The following is a 20640-nucleotide window of genomic DNA, read 5'->3' on the forward strand; positions in this document are numbered from 1 at the left end:
ACGTGGAATTTCAGCAACATTTTTCCACCAGGGTAGAAACCGATAGAATAGATCGTATATATTTAGCGTTTTCTCTCTGGCTGCACTAATGTAACACTCAGATAGTGTATCGTGTTTCCTTGATTGGTGGTAAGCGAACTTCGGTGTACCGTATTTCCTTGACTACGATGTAGTGCAAATTTTATGTACAAAATAGAATTTGACTACACCGTATTAAAGGGACGGTGTAGAGCCAGTGTGACATTTAAAATTTGAAAATGGAAGTCAAGCGAAACAGGGTTTTAACAATAATGATGTAGTGTACACCATGATATGCACCACTCTAGTGTAGCTGAGTGTAGGACTTACACGCAATTGGTGCAGTGCGAGGCTGCACCCAGTGTATTCCAAGAGAAAACGCTATTTGTATTCAATTTTGTATTCAAACGCTATTTGTATCCAATCGATTTTTGTATCTCGTACGATTAGCTCCTTAACAGATGTATAATGAACTATGTACGATCGATAAAGTAAGTCGCTGTAAAACAGTAAGTCGATAAAACAGTTTGCTGATTAAACATATACTTATCGTTGATAAAAACAATTTTTCTCTTACAATCGATAACTTTTATTGTTTATAATTTCAATGGCGCGATATGGCGACATGTCAAAATGGCCGATCTCAATAAGGAGCTGAACGAATATCTCCTCAGTAGCAAAAATGAAAAACAATATAAAATCGCCATTCCATCGGTAGCGATATCGAAAGCGAACTTTGGCAAATGGTTTGGAAAAAGTACCGACGAGACGGAGGAGAACGCAGGATGGGTCCAAAAATCGCGGAGAGAATGTTGTCCTGCTATGGTACGGCATTGTCTCATAACCTTAACGATTCGACGAATGTTTGCACTGATGTTGACTAAATGTTAAAAATTCTGATTAACTCAAAAAATATTAATGCAAAGCAGTAATGTTAAACTTAAACATTAAAAATTTAAGGCGTTGTCTCTCTAAATTCATTCAATCAAACGATTAATCTATTAAGTAAGTACCTGTAGTATTTTATAAATGTAAAATTCGATTTTTTTGTTATATTACAAACGTGGGAAAAAAATTAGACTAATGCCGATAAATTATATAGTTGAAATCAGTGCAATCTGATAAATTCTACTGATCGAATTAATCGCGGATTAATTTGAATTTAGTCGAAGTTAACTTTATTTGTGATTATGTAATATCTGGTATTTTCACGTTTCTGTAATTTGAAATTTTCTATATTTCTGTGGGGAAATTGTGAAATCAAATTTAATCAATTTTTATTTATGTAAATTTGTTAAAAACCATCCATTGTTATTAATAAAAAAATCTCTTTCTTATCAATATATTTAAAAGTATAAATAGGTAAATATAAATTAAATAGATTGGAAAACTAACTTTATGCTATAATTCTTGTTGAATAAATTCTATATATTCAATGACTTTGAATATTGGACTTTTTTATAAAAGATTCATTTTTTTTTTACTTTGTTAGACGAGAACACAAAGACTCATATCCTTCACTGTGTGTTTTCTTCTGGGATTATTATGCTTTTGTCTATCAGCGATTTATATTCCTGTATTATTACTTAAAGCAAGAAAATTTGCTCTACTTTATTCCTTAGGAAGTCTCTTCTTTCTAATGAGGTATACATATATATATATATATAAAAATACTTAAAAAGTAATATGAGATATATCTATGAATATATAAAGAAAAATATCATATTTCTAATAAAAGATTTCTTCCAGCTTTTGTTTTTTGTGGGGATCAAGTTATATGAAATCATTATTCCTAGCTGAAAAGAAGTACTTTACCATATTGTACTTTGCAACATTAACAGGCACACTTTACTTTGCTCTGCATTTGCAATCGACTCCTTTGACAGTATTATGTGCTATCTTACAGTTGATAGCTACATTGTCCTTTTTAATAAGTCATATACCAGGAGGTACAACTGGCCTTATGTTCTTTACAAGAGTGTTTAGATCGTCTGTAAAATCAAGTTTACCTGTGTAAAAGATGATATTACTATGCTTAGGATATATTTTATAATAATAAAAAGAAAAACAATATCTCTATCTTTTGGAAATTTTTTTAAAGCATCACATAAAGTTTATATTGAGAAAAATATGGATATTAAATGAATTGTCATTTATCTAATATCTAGTTATTACAATTAATACAGAGAAAACTAATTTGAATTCGTTTTCATACATTCAACACACAATTTATATGCTCTAATCTTATACTATATATAATTTATATGCGTAAAAATGAGGGGGTTACTATATTTTTATTACAATTTGTTATTGGCAGAAATTTTTTAACTAAGTTGTATTACTTATATTAGTAAATACAATTCTATTTATTAGTATAATTTATTAGTAAATTGATAATGAAAAAGATAGGATTAATTCTTGTACATAATGTAATAATTTAAAATATATTTTTATTGTATATATATTTTTTGTTCTATTTTTCTTTTTTTTATACAGAATTTATTTTTGACACTCAATTAGAAAGTTAACAACTAAATGTTTGAAGCTAAAGCATGAATTTCAGCTCCAAATATTGAAATTTATTTATTAACTAGTTGAGTATCAAATATAACGTTTATTAACAATTTTCTAACATGAAATAAAACAAAAATGATTACACTTGATCACCTTAGACGATTAGAAAACGAATTGTAATTATTATTTGGATTTTCAAGACGATGCAAATTCTTTATTTCCAATATTACGTTGTACCTTAAGATTTAATTTATATTTTTGATTCTTGTATTCATCAAAATAGAATATTTTTTCATTCAAAATCCTGTATGCGGAATAATACTAAGAATTATACCCAAATTTTTTGTTTTTGCTGAACAATTATTCTACTACTAAACTGTCAAGTGCTTCTATTTTTTCCCTTTTTTCTTAGCAAATTTAGTTGCTTTTTTTCGTTTCTTACTTCCCTGTGTACATTTTATTTTTAATGACAAATAATTAGGTTCATTTCTGAGTCTTTTTAATATATTTTTTGTTTGTTTCGTTGAATCTATCTTATATTTTAGATTCTCATCTGTATTTTTAGACTTTAGTGTATGTTTTTTTTCCTTGCCGATATTTATATATCTCTCATTCTTCGATGTACTTGCACAATTTTTATCGATGACAGAATCAAAATCACTGTTTAAAGGAATAAAATCATCTGATTTTTGAGAGATTTGAGAACTTAATATATTTGTTTGTTTCGTTGAATCTGCTTTATTTTTTATTAATTTCAATTCATTAAAAGACCGATTCTCTTCTGTATTTTCGGATGTTAGTAAATATTTTTCTTCCTTACCAATATTTACATATTTCTCATTCTTCGATATAATTGCACAATTTTTATCATTGACAGTATCAAGATCACTGTCTGAAGGAATAAAGTTATCTGATAGTGTTTGAGAAACTTGAGAACTTTTGTTGATTGTTGGTGGTACGAAAGCTCTTTCATCTCGTGAAGATCTGTATTTATATACATCTGCAAACACTGCAACAGATTTTTCTGGCTTAGAAATATTTGGCTTTATATCAGAATCCTTTTCTGTGATCTCTGTTTTACACATTCCGCTTTTATCAGGTACTTCATCTGATTTATAACATTGAAGCAAACATTCTGGTAACTTGAAGTCTTTAAAAGCCTCTGCTATCGATTTGTATATTGGATAGCAAACATTATTTGGACATTGCATTACCTCTTGCTGTAAGAAATAATAAATCTCTAAGAAATATCTATAAAAATATGTTTAAAATGATAAAATATTAATATGTTACCTTTAAAGCAAGAACTCTTGAGGGAAATCCCTTTTCTTTTGTGATTGTTCTCAACATGGGCAGCATTAGAACAGGTATTTTTTTGTTTACTGCCATGGAAATAATATGTTTTATTAGTATAAGCGGATCAGTATTAGCATCTAATAAGACGCTACATACATTATCCTTTTCTAAGGCTCGAGTAACTTCATTAATACCTATAACTATGAATTTCCTAAAATTTATAAATCAGATAAAATAGCTAAATTTTAAACTATTTACAATTATTATATATAATGCAACAAAGGGTACTTACAGTATATCTGGTTTTGGAGGTGCCTCTTCTAACATTTTTTTCCTAGCTAATGCACGATCTTTTTTTGTTAAATTTTTAAGCATATCCTTAGAGATTTTATGATTAGATTTCTTTATTGATGGTAATATCCTATAAAACATTTCCACTATGATTAAAAATGATATTTTTTAAGATTATTTATGTTTTAAATCACATACTTACGTATTTAAGTTTATCATCAATTCTGGATATTGATTTACATTGATAATTGGCCTAAAAAAGCATTTCGCAAAAATAAGTACAAACTGCAATCATCTTTAGTAAAATGTTAGCTTTAACAATGTTTATAAATAAATGTTCATCTTTGATTAAATGTTTAATACTGTTACATCAAATTATTAAAACAAATGGAAAATGTTCCAAAATTAACATCATGTGAAAATACCAGAAATTCTGAGTAGGTTGTGCCAAAATATTCCGCAAACCCTTGATAGGTCCTGTTTTAGCTGATAAGCTGTGCCTCTGTTGCTTTTTTGTTAATACAGGTGTAGTCATGTTTACATGTGATACTAGTTAATATTCCTCAAAAAAATACAGGATTTATTTCCACCGGTTGATCACACCTTTAGTCTTCTCTTGAGGTTATAATGTTTCGTTTTATTCAAATTCTAATATATTTTTACTTCCCAATCTTTTTTATCTTATATATCTTTCTTTTAAAAAGTCTAGAAATCAATTAGTTTCGTCGAATTTTGCTGAAATTTTTGCAATACTCGACCGAGGCACATTCACTTTGCATCTCATTCGTGGTGCAGTCGGTGCAGATACAGATTCTACTATAATTTGTCTCGTAAAAGAAATATTTTGTTTGATACTTTTTTGACTTATTTTCTACGAAAGTAAAAAAAGCTGTTAAAGAATCAATCTTGTAATTGACGTTTAAAACCGATCTACTTAAAATAATAAATAAAATTATTTGCAATCCAACTTCGCTATAATGTAGATCGAAAGAGATGAGAGCGAGAAGTGAGAGAGAACAATTCCATTTGCTATTATAAAGTGCTTCTGCAAACAATACCTCGAAAATAGTCGAGAATATTCTTAATATCATTTGATTTGTAATAAATATAATGTGGAAGTTTGATTAAACCTCTTTCAAGGAATACAAAAGATTGGAAGAGCAAATTGAATTCGTTTATGAAACAAGATATTTGAAACGTTACTTTCAAAATAGGTTAAGACGATATTTTTAAATAATCAACGTTTTAAGTAATCAATGTACATGTAAGTTGTTTGATATGATGTAAGATAGATAATACATAAAATATGTATTTTTGGGAATTAGTTCTCTCATCTCCAATATTGATAAAATTAGGTATTTTTAAATAATAGCTGTACCTCTTTAAATTACATATCTTTTATATTTATTTCTTTAATAATAAATGAATGTTTGTACATCAATAATATTTCATGTTATATATAATCTTCGATATTTTCAGATAAAATTTCGTCGTGCATATACTGTTAAAAATTTTTGTGGCAATAATTACAGATTACAGTATGAGTAAAAACATAGATGTTTTATCAGAAGAGATTGATGAATTGATGTTACGTAAATTAGAACTAATAGAAGAAAAAGTTCATGGAAATATTCAAATGGAAACATTGCTGAAGGATGGCCACATTGAGCTGGCAAAAGCAAAATATATTCGTGGAAAGGAAAATATCAGTATGTTACAAGTTCCAAATAATGAAGATATAGTGACATCCTTGTTTGATTTGGAGACTAAAACAATAAATGAAGATAATGATACTGAGCCATGTTTTGACATCAGTTTTAAAAAATTAAGCGATGACGCAGATGGACCGAAAGATCCTATAAAATGGTTTGGTGTATTGGTTCCACAAAACTTGAAAAACAGTCAGAAGCGTTTCCAGGAATCTATCTATCTTGCTGCAAAGATAGCAAATACACAAGCAGAACTTATTTCCGTACTCTCCAAGCTTAAAACATTATATATTGAAAAAGATAGTTAATGTTCTCCAAATGATATTAAAAAAAAATTTTGAAAAAAGATTTTTTAAATAATTTTTCTAAAAATTTTTGTTTATTGCTTCTGTTTTTCTGTTATATATCTAATTAAAGTTTAATACTTATAGAAGTAATGAATATTAAGTTACGTACAAATTGGATTCATGATAATAATAAAAATACTTAACTTTTTAATCAAAGCCTTTAAACGATCTAGCTGGATCTTGCTAGAGCAAAGCATTTAAAATCCAGCTAGACCGTTTAAAGGCTTTGATTTCTATAATTTGTGTTATCACACATACACGGTCCTATAATATATTGTTAATTTTTTAAATATATGTATAACATGTTAGATATTAAAATTGCACACACTAGTTATAAAATATCTATTCTAATGTATATAAATATTATATATGTAAAATTGACTAGATTTAATATATATCGAATTTTGTTTATATATAATTGTACATATTTTTTATTTTCTTTTCTCATATACACACAACACTATCATATTGATGTTCTAAGAATCACATTACTAAAAAATATTTAAGATATTTATTAGAAGAATAATAAAAATATACTGAATTTCATTATATTAATATAATTATAAGCGCATACATTTTTTTAATCTTTTAATCAGATATAAAAAAAAATCTGAATTTCATTTGTTTATGAATCGAGTAAAAAATATAATTTATTAAAATATATATATCAATTAATTAGAAATTAGAATTTAATTAAACAAAATAAGCTAAAATCAGATTTATCTAAATAATTAAATTATAATCAAAATAATCTGCAATCAGAACAAAAAGATTATAATTATTTGATCGATTAAAAATTAAAATCTTGAGAGTTGGTAGCATCATGATGGAAATAATTCGCATTTTCTCCGGTAGAGGTCGTCTCTATCAACTTAACGGTTAGAAAAGGGGCGATTTTCAAAACTCCAAACTCCGACGGGCGTCGCGTACCATGTTATTTGTATGACTCCAACCGCTCGAACATTTCATTGAACCTATTAAACTGTTCGTGTGTACTATCAAGGAGAACTAGTTACTATTGATCACGACGGATTGTTGAGTGTTACAAGCCGATAACATGTCAGCAGAGTGATAGTTCACGGAAGAAACAAGAAAGTATAAGAATGATGTCGTTGTCACTTTTAGCAACTTACGACGAGCTGGTGAGATGTACAAACGTCTTACTAAATGGGGCCTGCGAAGAAGGTTCGTTAATAATCGTATATGATCGATATTATTGCAGCTGTTATTTATTTTCTTACGATAGCCTTAGTCGACTTTTCTAAAATAATTATAAAATTTGTTTGCTACATTGGACTGTTAAACTTTCCTTTTCATTTTAGTCGAATTTTAAACCTGTATATCTCATTTTAAAAACAGTGTACATAATTAAGCTGTAAAAATAAATCTATTATAGATACAAGTAGATATAAATATGTTGCTTCAATATTGCTTTGTACAGAATTTCTACGATTTGCTTTAAATCAAGAGGAGATGAGACAGAAATGGCTAGCATCAGTGCAAGAATGTCAACGACTTCATTCAGCTTTGGATAAGGCTCATGCTGAAATTGCGGGTCTTGAGAGAAAATTGCGTCACGCAAGAAGAAACTTGGAAGAAGAGAATCGTAAACGTCGTGATGTCGAGGATCATAGAGATTATTTAGTAACTGATACTTCTTTTATTTCTAAAAATACTTTAACTTTTTTTAATCAACTATTCATATTTACATCTTTTTCAGAAGGAACAAATTGATACAGCCAGAGATTTACTGTTTAATGATAGAGGGAAAAATCTGAATCATGAAACTAGAGAGAAATTACAGTTTCTTAATAACACTTCAATGAATCAACGTCAAAGTAACACACATATTCAAGACGTACCGATTGACAAGTAAATATAAGCATCTCAATTTATACTCAAGGACTGATAATTACACTGGATTATGTGACAATGTTGTATTATATTTTTCATATTATTTTAGGCTTAACACAATAGCGGAATTAAATTCCACTGGTTCATTATTGAGTGACCTTAATTGTTTATCAAGATCAGATGATGACTTTGAGACCAGTGCTATTTTGCAAAATCAGAAAAGGCGAGAATGGAAAGAGCATCGCCCCAGTAGCGAATATTCCAAGAAACCTCATCGCAGTACATTGCACAAAGCTACAGAATTAAATTCTTCTGATAAAATAGTAGCGACTACTACTGTAGTTATGCCAAAAGATGGTACAATTACTGCATCATCTACGATCGAGGCTATACCCGGTGATGAAAATGCCGATCCCCAGATTCTCCTGCATAATTCACGCAAACGACGTAAGAGTAGTACAGAACACAACAAATCAAAATTATCGCATTTAGATGTAAACAAAATGCCAATTGATACAGCGGTACGTTACTAAATCATATAATTTAATTGCTTTACATTTAAAATGTATGTCCATAGTTAATAGGAGGAATGATTTTTTTTATTTTTAGCCATCAGCACCAAAGGCTGATATTCTTACGTCAACTTCAGACTCGGAGGATGTTTACAAACCAAGTCCAAATATTGGTGGCTATACCATGAATTTAAAAATGTCTAGAAATCATCATTTTGTAGCAAAAACTATACTTAGGCCGGAAATCTGCACACATTGTGGAAAAAAGTAATATTTCAACTACTACATGAACATATTAAAAAGCTTGTAATTAATTTCATAAGATTTGCTATGGATAAGAAAAAAAATCTTAATGTTTTTTTCATTTATTAATAGAATTCGATTTGGAAATACGCTACAGAAATGCAGAGATTGTAGAGCTACAGCTCATACCGAATGTAAAAATTTAGTACCATTACCATGTGTTCCAACAGGAAATACACCTACATTACGTGGTATACCTGTGAGTATTGTTATTATAATTTCTACATCAAAACATTTTAGCGTCAATATATCTTCATTAAATGCCATTTTCATGTACAGGGCACTATAGCTGATTACACACCTATAACACCACCCATGGTACCTTCCATAGTAGTTCACTGCATTAACGAAGTTGAATTACGCGGAATGAACGAACAGGGATTATACAGAGTGAACGGAGCAAAGGTAGATGTCAAATGTCTCCTGGAGAAGTTTTTAAAAGGCAAAGGCGCTCCAAATCTTTCTAACGTCGATATTACGACCATCTGTTCTACCTTAAAAGATTTTCTTAGGTACGTCACCCGAAATATATTCTTTATATAAAGGGGATGCAATATATACATGTATATTTGAATTCATATTTTATAGGAATTTACGTGAACCGCTGATCACTGTCGGTTTGTTGGGAGACTTTATACGTGCGACACAAAAGACGGATAAACAGGATGCTGACGCCGCTCTTTATCAAGCAATATCAGAACTGCCACAACCAAATCGAGATACTTTAGCCTTTTTAATATTACATTTACAGAGAGTATCGAGTAGTGCTGAGTGTAAGATGCCTATTAGTAATCTCGCCAAGGTCTTTGGACCAACTTTAGTCGGTTATATTTCCAAGGAACCATCTATCAGCGATATTCAGCATCAAGTTGCGGTAGGAAAAATTTCTAAATGCGTCATTATGACTGATACAAAAATAACGTAATATATTTCACGTTCTAGATAGTAGAGAGTTTACTTCAAATTCCATCCGATTATTGGGCAACTTACGTGAATCCTACAAACTCGAATTGCACTTCTACCCCAAAACCGGGAGAATTGAAACATACGCCATCCACAGAATCACTTCTCAAGCGTAGTATCTCTCGCGGTTTCTTCACGCCTGTCGCTTCTAGGTGAGTATCGCACAAATAATTGCGTCCTATATATTTTCCTTATTTTATATTTCATATTTTATATTTTGTATTTACAGCCGCACTTTTATGAGAAGAAACAAAAAATACTTTGCTACACCGCCATCTAGAATAGGATACTAATATATAAGCAAGTTTACATTTGTTATATTATAACAATTTATACACAGAATTGTTTGGCCTAATATTTAACATGCTTATATGTATTCTTTTGTAAATATACTAAAATAAATGCAATAAACATCTTGATTCCTATTTATCTCTTAAAGTAAATCAACAATCTAATTTAATTTATTAAATTACGATACTCCCTCTTTTAATAAGGAGTACTTATTAATTTATTTTTTTTAGTATGTGTGAATTTAATATGTATATATCCAATCTCATAAGATTTTTTTCTAACATGTGTAATAATTATCTTAAGCTTTTATTTTATTACTGATATTTAAATAAAATCAAAATCTAATTAATATTTTAAATAAGTTAATATTATTATTCAACTTATTCGGCACTAACATCTATGTATGTATATGTTCACTGCGTCATAGTGTTAGTGAAGCAGACTGCAGAGCAGAGGTGTAGAGCGGCAGATATCGCATTATTTGAGGTTGGAATCGACGTTATAAACTTGAATTGCGAATATTACTGATCGTATGAATTTATCGCACATTTGTATGTAGAGATTTCATAACGAAATTTGATTTCTCTGAAGATAATTCATTATTTTTAAAGTTACAAATATATAGCAAAATAAGCATGCGTTCTTTATTAAGCTCCATCGTCAGAAACGTTAATTTTGATAAACGCAGATTTTATTGTAGCAGAAATGTATTGAAGCTTCACGAAAGAGGCATGTACGAGGATATATTTCCCGATACTAGTACGTAAGTATATGAATTATTTTTTGTGTTACTTAATGTTATAAAAATTTTTATAATGCGTTGCACGTCTCTTAATATTTATATCAATTTATATATCTTATATATTTTTTAATAGAAATGAAATAGTAAATTTACTGAACAAATCATCCCAATGTGTTTATGCTGGCTTTGATCCAACAGCAGACAGTTTACATATCGGCAATCTACTCATCCTGATGAATCTTTTACATTGGCAAAGAGCAGGACATCAAGTTATAGCTCTAGTTGGTGGAGCTACCGGTTTAATAGGTGATCCTAGTCATAGAAAATCTGAACGTATTGAAATAGAAAGATATGTAATTGAAGAGAACATCAAATCTATTACAAAGAACGTAGAGACCATATTTAATAATCATAGATACTACTTTTGGAAAAACAAGGAAACGGCACTGAAGCCTCTAATTATAGTAAACAATTTGGATTGGTATACAAATGTAAATGTCATTGAATTTATCAAAAATATTGGAAAATATTTTCGGATGGGTACAATGCTGGGTAGATCTTCTGTCCAAACAAGATTAAATTCTGAGATAGGGATGAGTTTCACTGAATTTACATATCAAGTATTCCAAGCATATGATTGGCTTCAATTGATGAAAAATTACAAGTGTCGCTTCCAAATTGGTGGTAGTGATCAGATGGGTAATATTATGTCTGGATATGACCTGATCACGAAAAGTATGCGAAAAGAAGTTTACGGTATAACATTACCGCTCATAACAGCTGAAGGTGGAAAGAAATTTGGGAAGTCTCTTTTAAATGCGGTGTGGTTGTCTCCAATAAAATCCTCAAGCTTCCAACTGTATCAATATTTCATTAGAGCTAAAGATTCCGATGTTGAAAAATTCTTAAAACTGTTCACATTTATACCGTTGAATACAATTACTGAAATTGTGAAGAATCATATGAATGATCCAGAACAACGAAAAGCACAGAAATTATTAGCGGAGCAAGTTACACTTTTAGTACATGGAGGTAATTTTTATAAAAAATTATGTCATTATTATTATTTATTATGTACTGTAATTTTTTACAGAGGAAGGACTATTGGCTGCAAAGCGTGCATCTGCAGCATTGTATGATAAATCAATTGAATCATTTATAAAATTAAATGCATCGGAGTTAACAGATGTGTTTGAAGGTGCAACTATAGTAGATGTCTTATCTGAACCAGGAATTACCGTATACGAGCTAGCAAAAAAAGTAAAATGCTTTAAAACTGATCATGATGCTGAACGAATCATAACAGCAGGTGGATTTTATGTAAATTATCAAAAAATTACTAATTTAAATGAGATAATTGTACCTGGCATTCATATACTAAGCAATAATGTATCATTGCTGAGAGTTGGTAAAAAGACGTATCATATAGTTCGATGGCAATAAGATCATATAAAAACATATGTACAGTTGTATAATAAACAATATTTTAATACTCTAAAAGTTCATGTAATGATTATAAACGCAACAATCTCCTCTTTTATATACACACGAATATTGTTATGGAAAACTTTTATTAGATAATTTACAATAAACTATACATATATATACAATATAAATATTTTGATATTCCTCGCTTCATACATATAAAATGTATTTACATTTTGTAATTTTCTTAATTATTATATATATCCCACATAGATATGTAACCATCTTTGCCAGTCGCTGCCATTAAACATTTAGTATCGTAGGCCTCAACTTTACATTGTGAATAAACAATGTCATATACACTTGCTCTGTGTTCTTTTAATATCGCAAGTGGCCGTAATTTTTTCCAAGAGAACAACATCAGACGTCCATCCCAACATCCAGCCGTGACAATCTTTTTATCTGGTCTTACAGAAAGAATGGATATGCCATTAACATGCTCCAAGAATCTCGTACATTTGTGGGATAAAGCATGATTCGGCAACATCTCGAAAATCTAAAAATTTGTAAACATAATTTATCAACACCAAAATCATATATCTTTTTAGAGTTAAAATCAATTTTTGTAGTGTACCTCCAATTTCTCTGACGCACTGCCAAGGATGCCTTGCATCAACGAAGCGTCAAAATCGAAAGTCATTGGATATTGTTCCACAGTAAGAGAACTAAGAACATCATTCTTTCTCATATCCCACAACAATAGTTGCCCACCCTCGTAAGCAACTAGAACGGAACCATTCACGTCCATTAATGATTTCATCGCCATTACAGTACCTAATTTATTACTGTAGGACAGTTTGGATGGATCTAACGTCGATTCTACTTTGAATGTTTTTAATGATAATGTCCCTACTACAGAACAATCAAATGGAATCAGCACTGCATCATTCTCGGGTAATAATTGAGATCTGTGATACAAAAATATTCATGTTAATTTTAATAGACTTATTTATTAATATACTTATAACAGATTTATTTGTTAATGTACCTGCAAAAACTGCAATATTCAGAATTGATGCTTTTGTCTAGTATCCAGTTTGATTCATTCATTTTGTACACATCAATTATTCCATGTCTTCGTTGCACTATTAAGTCAGTCTTGTTAGTTATATGTAAATTAAAACATGGACTACATCCATCTGATAATTGGTACTTTATCCTGTTTGTCTGCAACATAATAAAAAAGAATTTAATTCTTTTTAATAAATTTTAATGTTCTTTTCTGCATGTTTATGTTAAGAATAGAATATTCCTCTTCATGTTATATGAATTTTTGTTAAATAACCCTCTGAGCTGAGATATTAAAATCTGTAACAGTTATACTAATACTAAATGTGTCAGATCCTTTTAATATATGTCGATTAAAAGACACTAATTAATTTCAAAGAATCAAAGTAATTCCTATATAAAAAAGAATGAATACTAAATTTATTTTAATAAGAATAATCTAAATTTGCAGATAATATAAACAAAATTGAATTGACAGTTCCGAGGATTAAATCTAATTATTTAAACTATTATAATTAAAATAAAAACAAGTATTTACCTTTAAATCCCAAATGTGTACTGTGCCTTTTCCATCACCAGCATAGAGATGCTCGACATCAGAGTTAATTGAAAACAATAAACTGTGCACATTTTCATCCATGTCGCCACGCAATAGAAATTTTGGATCCGGAGGTCTCGACATTGTTGCAATCTTGTTTTTCTCAAAAATATCACATACAAAATCCAAGAGAGTCTACAATATATCAAACATATCAAGATAATGCATCTATACGCAATATATAGGTTATCATTGTTCTAATGACAAAAAGTTTCTCAATCCGCTCTTGAATCACATAATAGAAAATATAAAATAAAATCGACTCCTTCTCCGCGTTATTCTTTGTTTTCTTTCGCCGCAATCCACTAATTACTTATTATATTTGAATTTCAGAATACTTGTCAGGGCGCTGTAAACAGCTGTATAACTGTAGAGAGTGTAGAGATGTAGAGTCGCCACTTGAAACTGTCAAAGTGATCAAAAAGACACAACTTATGAGTCGAGAAGATAGAGGAAGCATCTTCTTTGATTAAAAAAAATAACAACAAGAATGTTTTACTAAACATAAAATTGCTTTCTGTCCATCACTATTCAACAACGACGAAATGCAGGATCTGTATTTTTTTAGTGCTGCAACATCGGCGATTATTATTTTACTTGTCGCATTTATTATGATTGTGTTTAATAGGTAAATAACATATTTGTCAATAATGTATATGAATCACATATGTGAATTATTCTATTAATTTTTTCACAGCATTCTGTGGGTGTTCCTCGTGGTTAGTATTTATGTAATTGCGAGTTTTTACGCTGTTCAGTTAGTGCAATATGTTGACAATTTACTAACGAGGTACAATATTATAAATGAACAACACATTTATGGTTTGCTGACGAGATTCAATATTATAAGTGACAAGTTTATTGCAAGATACGAAATTAAGGATTCATGTAGCGTCTGCAGTAAGAATACTTGCAAAAGGCATAAATTGTTGCCGCATTCGACCAAAGTCAAAGTACCAAAAGACTTTGATCATGCATTGGAACAAGTAATTAATAATTATACATTTATACATAATTTACTGTTACTATTTTGTATTTGTTGGCAAAAGATATATAAATCTGTTGTCTTGTGTAGCTTCTGGAAGAATTACTCCAAATATATGTCTGTACTTGGTATTCGGATATTTCGGCTAATGAAGCTTTCATACAGCAACTACGTTTAGCTATAACAACAGCAGCAAAGAATATTACCATTCGATTATTACGTGCAGACACAGCAACTCTCGTTTTTGATGGCCTGATTCCCCTGGCCATACAACATGCTCAAGATTGGAAAGCATTACTTAAAATGCCCATATCTGAAGTTGAAATGCCTCAAGATTACATCGGGAGTTGTTTGAGTTCTAAAATTCATCCAGCTGCTTATTCAAGAAAAGCTGAGTTGAATTATTTACGGGGTCTAGTCACCGCACTGTTACCACATTTATTACCTGCCATACATATCTCAACAAATAATAAAGTAATGATATGTTCTTTCAAAATTCACTCTAACTTTTTATGTAGCATATATATTTATGAATTTGAGAGATTAATTATATAGACACAAGCAATTATGTATTTCATACGCTTCTTTCAATTTATATGTACTTTTAGGTGATACTTCGAGAAATTTTGGCAAATTGGGTGCTATTGCCAGCAATTGATGCACTGGCAGATCCAGAAAATATAAATATGTTAGTGACATTATCCACTCATCATGAGACTACTCTATCTAACGTTGCAGAAACTATTACTGTACCAATACTCCAATCCTGGGTGACTCTTCCAGCAATGCATTCACATATCACACACAGTTGCTTCAAACCATCTTTAAATGAAATTTTAAATGATCCTGAATTGTTATATATGTTTATGCAACACATCAAAGAATCAGGACCCATGAATCTTCTTCAATTTTGTTTAGATATTGGTACATACATTAAATTTTTGATATAATTTAATATAAAATTTTTTCATAATATATATTAATAATTAATTTTATTTACTTTTAGATGATCTCAGCAAACGTATGTTAAATCCAGAAATGTCGACTACCGCTGAAAAAAATTTATACATAGATGTTCGGAATATGCACACGATATACCTTGATCCTGATGGTTCAGAATATTTATATTTACCATTGCATATATCAAAAGGCATACGACAAAGTAATTTATAAATTTATAAATAATTTCAGTTTAAAAAAAAATATGTTTACACACATACATGTTTATTTCCAGTATTAGAAGGTGGACCAGAAAAAATTCAAGAACTACGAACATCACGACCCTTTTATCAAGCTCACCAAGAAGCACACGCACTCCTAGAAAGTACTTGTTTGCCATCATTCCATCATAGTTATCAAGTAAATGACATTTTATCTTTTTTTTTCTTCCTCTACATTCTATATTTAAAATTTTGAATACATTAAATATTAATCCTTAATATATCCATTATTAAATCTTTAATAATGAAATTTTATATTCTAATAATAACTACTTATGTGCTGTATGTTTTAGTTATATAAACTCTTGTGCGGTCATTTGTCTGAACAAACAAAACCTACTGCAGCAGCTAAGTAAGCTCCTAAAATGTACACATATCCATGTGTTTCTAAATTCTTTAGAAATATTATTTTTTAACACTTTAATTTTGCTATTTTCATGATCATTTATTTTTTTATTGTATGTATAAGTTGTACAACTATACTTACTATAGTTTATATGAAATAGAGCAATTTCTTAAGAGTATTTTTCAATAAATAAAATAGACACTATATTTTATAAATTTAGATATAATTTACATATGCTAGTTTTCAATAAAATTTTCATAATTATAATAATTGTATGAACACATATATTTAATTATAGTGCGAGAGGAGGTACATCTACTCCTCCTATGCGATTTAATAATCAAGGGGGCAAGGTCGATGGCGTTTTACGTACAACTGCAATCGATGGTACTCCGTTTCAACTACAAGACGTCTATCCAGTTGAAGAAGTAGATTGCACATCTCGAGCGTATAACGAAATCAAAGGCTTTGGCGATAAGAGTAATCGCGACTTAACAACATGGCGAGTTGCCGTTCCTCACGTAGACGGTGGTGGCACGCAACCAGTATACATGATTGCCATTCATAGCGTTGCGGAGGCTAAATCGTGGACAGTCTTGCGGCAAGATCAAGATTTTTATACATTGCGGACACGGCTTATCGAGTTCCATGGTGACAAGGAGTTGAATGACTCACCATTACCGTCGCGCAAAAACCCGCACTTGCCCCTTGCAACCCCTAATCGTCAACGTTACGAGGAGTTTCTACAGAAGTTGCTGTCCAAACCGATGTTAAGAAGTAGCGAGCTTCTTTATACCTTTCTTACAACGCCGAACTTGAAACCGTACTTCGCGAACTACAGCACGCCCGACATTGGCATCCTTTACCAGAGTATGGCTTATAAATTGCGGAAAGAGAAGGGACAGCATCTCGATAAATTCATGAGTACTTTCTTAGCGTCTACGAACACGAAATACGAACACATGGATATGGGTGTTGAGCCATCGAGCGAACATCTCGGTGAAATGGAGAGCAAAGGAAGAAAGCTGATAGATGATGTATTTGGCAATAATCTGAATCTACCAGTTACTTTCCAAAATTTTCCGTGCAGTCTACCACAGCGTGATCACATGAAAGGTGCAAGTTTATGCATTATAGAAGCTCGTAAGTTCAAAGCTATCTCATCTTTTATATTATATGCATTCATAATTGTCTATGACGATATTAAAAATAATGTTATTATGTTACAGTCGATGGTCTACTAAGTTTACCTTCGATTATTTCACGACTCTTCTGGATATTGGCCTTTTTATTGCGTAAAAGAATAGATCCTTATGTGAACGCAATGTTCTATAACACTTTAGTTAAACTTCTAAGTGGTGGCCGCGCTTCCATCGTTGTTAAGCTTCTACATGCGAAAATAGTGGGTAACAATTATATGAGAGACTTTCCTTCGCAAGGAAAATGTCGAAATTACTACGAAACGGCGAAAGAGGGACTGCATTCCTTATGGTGGTTAATGATATTCCCCAGGCCTTGGAACAATCTGATGAATTCTCTCTTAGATCCTTTACAAAATGCACCATTCAATAAACATCTAGCATATATTTTACTAGATCACCTCCTAGTGAATCTTTTCCCAGAAATGACTGCATAACATCAGGATCGTTTTTTAACGACCATGAAAATATTGTATATAATGTTAATTCTCTATAAATTTATGTTTCTTCTTATACATGTAACATAATAACTTTGTAAATAAAAATTCTTATTGAGCTCTATCAAAAAGTATTACATATAAAAACGAAAGTGATAATTAAATATTCTTGCACGCGATAAAAAAAATAATAAGCGTAATACGTAAATAATAAAATTCATTATGATAGCAGATAAATCATTGGAATAGATGACACATTTTTGCATGATCAAAAAATAATGGTATGCGTAATAAGTAAAATTAATTTGTAATGAATCATATATTTAAATAGACCGCGTTCTCCGTCACGTGACGTCTAATCGGTAAAAAGCATGCTCATTGTATTCTGATAGATTGGTAGACGATAAAATCATTCTCTTCTGTAAATTTGATCGCCTGTTAAAAATATAGATACGATAATTTTCTTTGACGATTTTTGTTGAACAGTATATCATCAGTATATAAATATAAAAAGATAGCAAATATCTTTAATTTATGAATTTTATACTTATATATATTTATATTATACATATTTAATGGTATAATATATAAATGATATAAATATTTATGTAATTTACTTTTCTGTTAAAATTATTTTATGTATAAATTCTTATAGTTTGCAAAACAACTAATAATCTCGAAGTAATTCAAACATTGTATGCAAATAAAATTTCAAGAGTTAGTTTCCAAAAGTTAATAATATTGATAATATACGTAATGTTATCGAGAGTGAATATTATTACGTGATAATAGTTTTAATAAATACTCTAACATGTGTAAAAACATAATAATAATTGCTTTGTACCAGAAAAAGTATAAGATTCTTTATATCATATGGAATTTTTATTCGCTAAGATTTGAATTTATGACAACACTTTCATTGACCTTCCAATTTTCATATCTATACATTCTCGAAATTGATAACTATCAAGTGACAATTGCAACATAGAATATGATTTACAGATGTTTGCTTTTCGGTAATACGTTCGTTTTTTATCACGAAAAAAATTTATTACAATTGTAAAGTCATGGTAACGTGACTTCCGTGTCGAGTATAATCGCTAAAACTGATTGCCCAAGAATTCTCTGGAAAGCCCCAGATTGATTTCGGTTCTCCGAAAAGGTAAAGACATCGAGAATGAACGACGGAATAGGATTGGGGACCACCGTTCGCAGGCAAGCGAGTGAAAAGCGGAACGATATGGGGGAGAGGGGGGAGGGCGAGTGCAAAGAATGAAGAGAGGAAGGAGGACACAGCAGCGGCAGACTGGCTGGTGGAGCAAGTCCGAGGTAGTGCGAGGGACGATGACGTGTTCAGCGAGAGGAACAAGGACGAGGAAGTTTGCGCAGGAACGTCGTTGCGACGAACCTTGCGAGGAAGTACGTTCCCGCGGGGAGGTACAAGTTCTTATTATCCTTCTCCGTGTTTTAGCACGGGGGTATTTATATAATAATGAATGGATTTGTATATTTTTAATAAATAGAATAGGATAGAATTTATTCACTTTAGCATAAGTAAGTCAAAAAAGGACATTTAACGAATAATATATAAATCAATAAATTCTCTGAATTAGATTAAGTAGAATTTTTCGTCATCGTCGCTCAGATGGTTTCCGTAATAATTACTTCAGTGTGATTTTAACCAGGAAAGCAATGTAAATAGACTTGCTTATTTCGATTTATTGTATTATTCAATATGTGATATATTTTGCGTATATATGTATATATCTTCTCTAATTGTAAAACTTTTTAGAGTGAATCTCACTTAGAAAAATAAAATCTGATTTTTAAATTCTATCAATGTAAGATTAACTTCAATCTCGGTTTATAATTCTTGATTTTTTTCTAACTCTACGAATTATAAAAAGATAAATAGTAAATTAAACCGAGATTAAAGTTATAATCTTACATTGATGGAACTGGATCTCTTTAGAATGAAACTAAAAAACCACTAGAAAAAATTTAAAGAGAGTCGGAACGCAGATAAAGATCGTAATTTTTCAACAAGTAGATACATCGTATTTACATTCGAAGTTGCCGAGAAACGGTTAGTTACCGGACGTTCAGGTCATACATCGTGGTCTATTGTACATACATACCCCAGTAAATACCAACTAAAAGTAACACAACATCAACTCAACTATTACGTAATACATGTGTTATATCACTTGTTTATATTATTGAACGCTCTCTAAATTCTTTGGAGTAATATCTCATTCTAAAGAGTGAATATTAAGTCAATTTTAAAAAAGAATAAACCAATGTAGGATTAACTTTGATCTCCAATTACTCTTTATCTCTTTTCTAATTAAACTGAGATTATAAAGTCCATCTTTCATTGGTGAAACCGGGCTTTAAAATGAGATTTCATTCTTTAGAGTGAGAATCATTCTAAAAATTTTAGAGTGTGAAATTATAACAATAACGTTATGTTACTGTTAATTGATGTTGTTTACTGGGACATCGGTACATCGGTTCATGAA

The 20640-nt window shown here is 30.4% G+C and overlaps 7 protein-coding genes across 9 annotated transcripts; 5 read left to right on the forward strand and 2 right to left on the reverse strand.

Annotated features, from left to right (window-relative positions):
- Positions 1-591: 591 nt before the first annotated feature.
- On the forward strand, positions 592-2089 carry LOC147910321 (vesicle transport protein SFT2C). The gene is made up of 3 exons (XM_087404860.1): positions 592-843; positions 1511-1662; positions 1768-2089. The coding sequence occupies exons 1-3, from the start codon at positions 652-654 to the stop codon at positions 2033-2035; spliced, it is 612 nt and encodes a 203-aa protein (XP_087260986.1). The 5' UTR covers positions 592-651; the 3' UTR covers positions 2036-2089.
- Positions 2090-2448: 359 nt separating this feature from the next.
- On the reverse strand, positions 2449-4986 carry LOC105148798 (uncharacterized). 2 transcript variants are annotated; one of them, XM_011060734.2, is made up of 5 exons: positions 4545-4980; positions 4322-4372; positions 4121-4249; positions 3826-4039; positions 2449-3752 (listed from the first exon to the last, which is right to left on the reverse strand). In XM_011060734.2, the coding sequence occupies exons 1-5, from the start codon at positions 4652-4654 to the stop codon at positions 2922-2924; spliced, it is 1335 nt and encodes a 444-aa protein (XP_011059036.1). In that variant the 5' UTR covers positions 4655-4980; the 3' UTR covers positions 2449-2921. The 2 variants fall into 2 exon arrangements, with proteins under 2 accessions (XP_011059036.1, XP_087260985.1); XM_087404859.1 differs by having other exon boundaries at positions 3580-3752; positions 3826-3914; positions 4545-4986.
- A 665-nt stretch (positions 4987-5651) lies between these two features.
- Positions 5652-6593, forward strand: LOC105148808 (vacuolar ATPase assembly protein VMA22). The gene has a single exon (XM_011060770.2). It carries the CDS (start codon positions 5660-5662, stop codon positions 6134-6136), a length of 477 nt encoding a protein of 158 aa, XP_011059072.1. The 5' UTR covers positions 5652-5659; the 3' UTR covers positions 6137-6593.
- Positions 6594-6947: 354 nt separating this feature from the next.
- On the forward strand, positions 6948-10232 carry tum (Rac GTPase activating protein tumbleweed). The gene is made up of 10 exons (XM_011060721.2): positions 6948-7360; positions 7617-7819; positions 7896-8047; positions 8139-8550; positions 8639-8808; positions 8917-9043; positions 9124-9356; positions 9433-9718; positions 9787-9959; positions 10037-10232. Exons 1-10 carry the CDS (start codon positions 7279-7281, stop codon positions 10098-10100), a joined length of 1902 nt encoding a protein of 633 aa, XP_011059023.1. The 5' UTR covers positions 6948-7278; the 3' UTR covers positions 10101-10232.
- Positions 10233-10499: 267 nt separating this feature from the next.
- TyrRS-m (Tyrosine--tRNA ligase, mitochondrial) lies at positions 10500-12340 on the forward strand. Of its 2 annotated transcripts, none has more exons than XM_011060706.2 (3): positions 10500-10861; positions 10974-11872; positions 11934-12340. In XM_011060706.2, exons 1-3 carry the CDS (start codon positions 10734-10736, stop codon positions 12281-12283), a joined length of 1377 nt encoding a protein of 458 aa, XP_011059008.1. In that variant the 5' UTR covers positions 10500-10733; the 3' UTR covers positions 12284-12340. The 2 variants fall into 2 exon arrangements, with proteins under 2 accessions (XP_011059008.1, XP_087260983.1); XM_087404857.1 differs by having other exon boundaries at positions 10718-10857.
- A 54-nt stretch (positions 12341-12394) lies between these two features.
- On the reverse strand, positions 12395-14404 carry LOC105148766 (guanine nucleotide-binding protein subunit beta-like protein 1). The gene is made up of 5 exons (XM_011060683.2): positions 14270-14404; positions 13872-14066; positions 13314-13492; positions 12900-13233; positions 12395-12821 (listed from the first exon to the last, which is right to left on the reverse strand). Exons 2-5 carry the CDS (start codon positions 14013-14015, stop codon positions 12513-12515), a joined length of 966 nt encoding a protein of 321 aa, XP_011058985.1. The 5' UTR covers positions 14016-14066; positions 14270-14404; the 3' UTR covers positions 12395-12512.
- Positions 14405-14424: 20 nt separating this feature from the next.
- LOC105148775 (sorting nexin-14) lies at positions 14425-18249 on the forward strand. Its single transcript, XM_011060696.2, has 9 exons — positions 14425-14559; positions 14629-14917; positions 15007-15390; positions 15525-15840; positions 15923-16078; positions 16151-16275; positions 16430-16488; positions 16781-17625; positions 17712-18249. Exons 1-9 carry the CDS (start codon positions 14477-14479, stop codon positions 18116-18118), a joined length of 2664 nt encoding a protein of 887 aa, XP_011058998.1. The 5' UTR covers positions 14425-14476; the 3' UTR covers positions 18119-18249.
- The last annotated feature ends 2391 nt before the right edge of the window (positions 18250-20640 follow it).

Source organism: Acromyrmex echinatior, chromosome 3, assembly GCF_024713525.1.
Source record: "Acromyrmex echinatior isolate Ae372 chromosome 3, ASM2471352v2, whole genome shotgun sequence".
Taxonomy (NCBI): Eukaryota; Metazoa; Arthropoda; class Insecta; order Hymenoptera; family Formicidae; genus Acromyrmex; species Acromyrmex echinatior.

Bases quoted from the DNA above. Each gene is read 5' to 3' on its own strand.
- LOC147910321 (XM_087404860.1), top strand. From the start codon at position 652: ATGGCCGATCTCAATAAGGAGCTGAACGAATATCTCCTCAGTAGCAAA. The intron at 844-1,510 runs GTACGGCATTGT...TTACTTTGTTAG, and splicing joins GAGAATGTTGTCCTGCTATG to ACGAGAACACAAAGACTCAT. The intron at 1,663-1,767 runs GTATACATATAT...GATTTCTTCCAG, and splicing joins AGTCTCTTCTTTCTAATGAG to CTTTTGTTTTTTGTGGGGAT.
- LOC105148798 (XM_011060734.2), bottom strand. From the start codon at position 4,654: ATGACTACACCTGTATTAACAAAAAAGCAACAGAGGCACAGCTTATCA. The intron at 4,373-4,544 runs GTATTTTCACAT...ATGCTTTTTTAG, and splicing joins CAACCTACTCAGAATTTCTG to GCCAATTATCAATGTAAATC. The intron at 3,753-3,825 runs GTAACATATTAA...TATTTCTTACAG, and splicing joins CAAGAGTTCTTGCTTTAAAG to CAAGAGGTAATGCAATGTCC.
- LOC105148808 (XM_011060770.2), top strand. From the start codon at position 5,660: ATGAGTAAAAACATAGATGTTTTATCAGAAGAGATTGATGAATTGATG.
- tum (XM_011060721.2), top strand. From the start codon at position 7,279: ATGATGTCGTTGTCACTTTTAGCAACTTACGACGAGCTGGTGAGATGT. The intron at 7,820-7,895 runs GTAACTGATACT...CATCTTTTTCAG, and splicing joins AGGATCATAGAGATTATTTA to AAGGAACAAATTGATACAGC. The intron at 9,960-10,036 runs GTGAGTATCGCA...TTGTATTTACAG, and splicing joins TTCACGCCTGTCGCTTCTAG to CCGCACTTTTATGAGAAGAA.
- TyrRS-m (XM_011060706.2), top strand. From the start codon at position 10,734: ATGCGTTCTTTATTAAGCTCCATCGTCAGAAACGTTAATTTTGATAAA. The intron at 10,862-10,973 runs GTAAGTATATGA...ATTTTTTAATAG, and splicing joins ATATTTCCCGATACTAGTAC to AAATGAAATAGTAAATTTAC. The intron at 11,873-11,933 runs GTAATTTTTATA...AATTTTTTACAG, and splicing joins TACACTTTTAGTACATGGAG to AGGAAGGACTATTGGCTGCA.
- LOC105148766 (XM_011060683.2), bottom strand. From the start codon at position 14,015: ATGTCGAGACCTCCGGATCCAAAATTTCTATTGCGTGGCGACATGGAT. The intron at 13,493-13,871 runs GTAAATACTTGT...ATTATGTTGCAG, and splicing joins TACACATTTGGGATTTAAAG to ACAAACAGGATAAAGTACCA. The intron at 13,234-13,313 runs GTACATTAACAA...TTTGTATCACAG, and splicing joins GAATATTGCAGTTTTTGCAG to ATCTCAATTATTACCCGAGA.
- LOC105148775 (XM_011060696.2), top strand. From the start codon at position 14,477: ATGCAGGATCTGTATTTTTTTAGTGCTGCAACATCGGCGATTATTATT. The intron at 15,841-15,922 runs GTACATACATTA...ATTTACTTTTAG, and splicing joins TCAATTTTGTTTAGATATTG to ATGATCTCAGCAAACGTATG. The intron at 17,626-17,711 runs GTAAGTTCAAAG...ATTATGTTACAG, and splicing joins TTTATGCATTATAGAAGCTC to TCGATGGTCTACTAAGTTTA.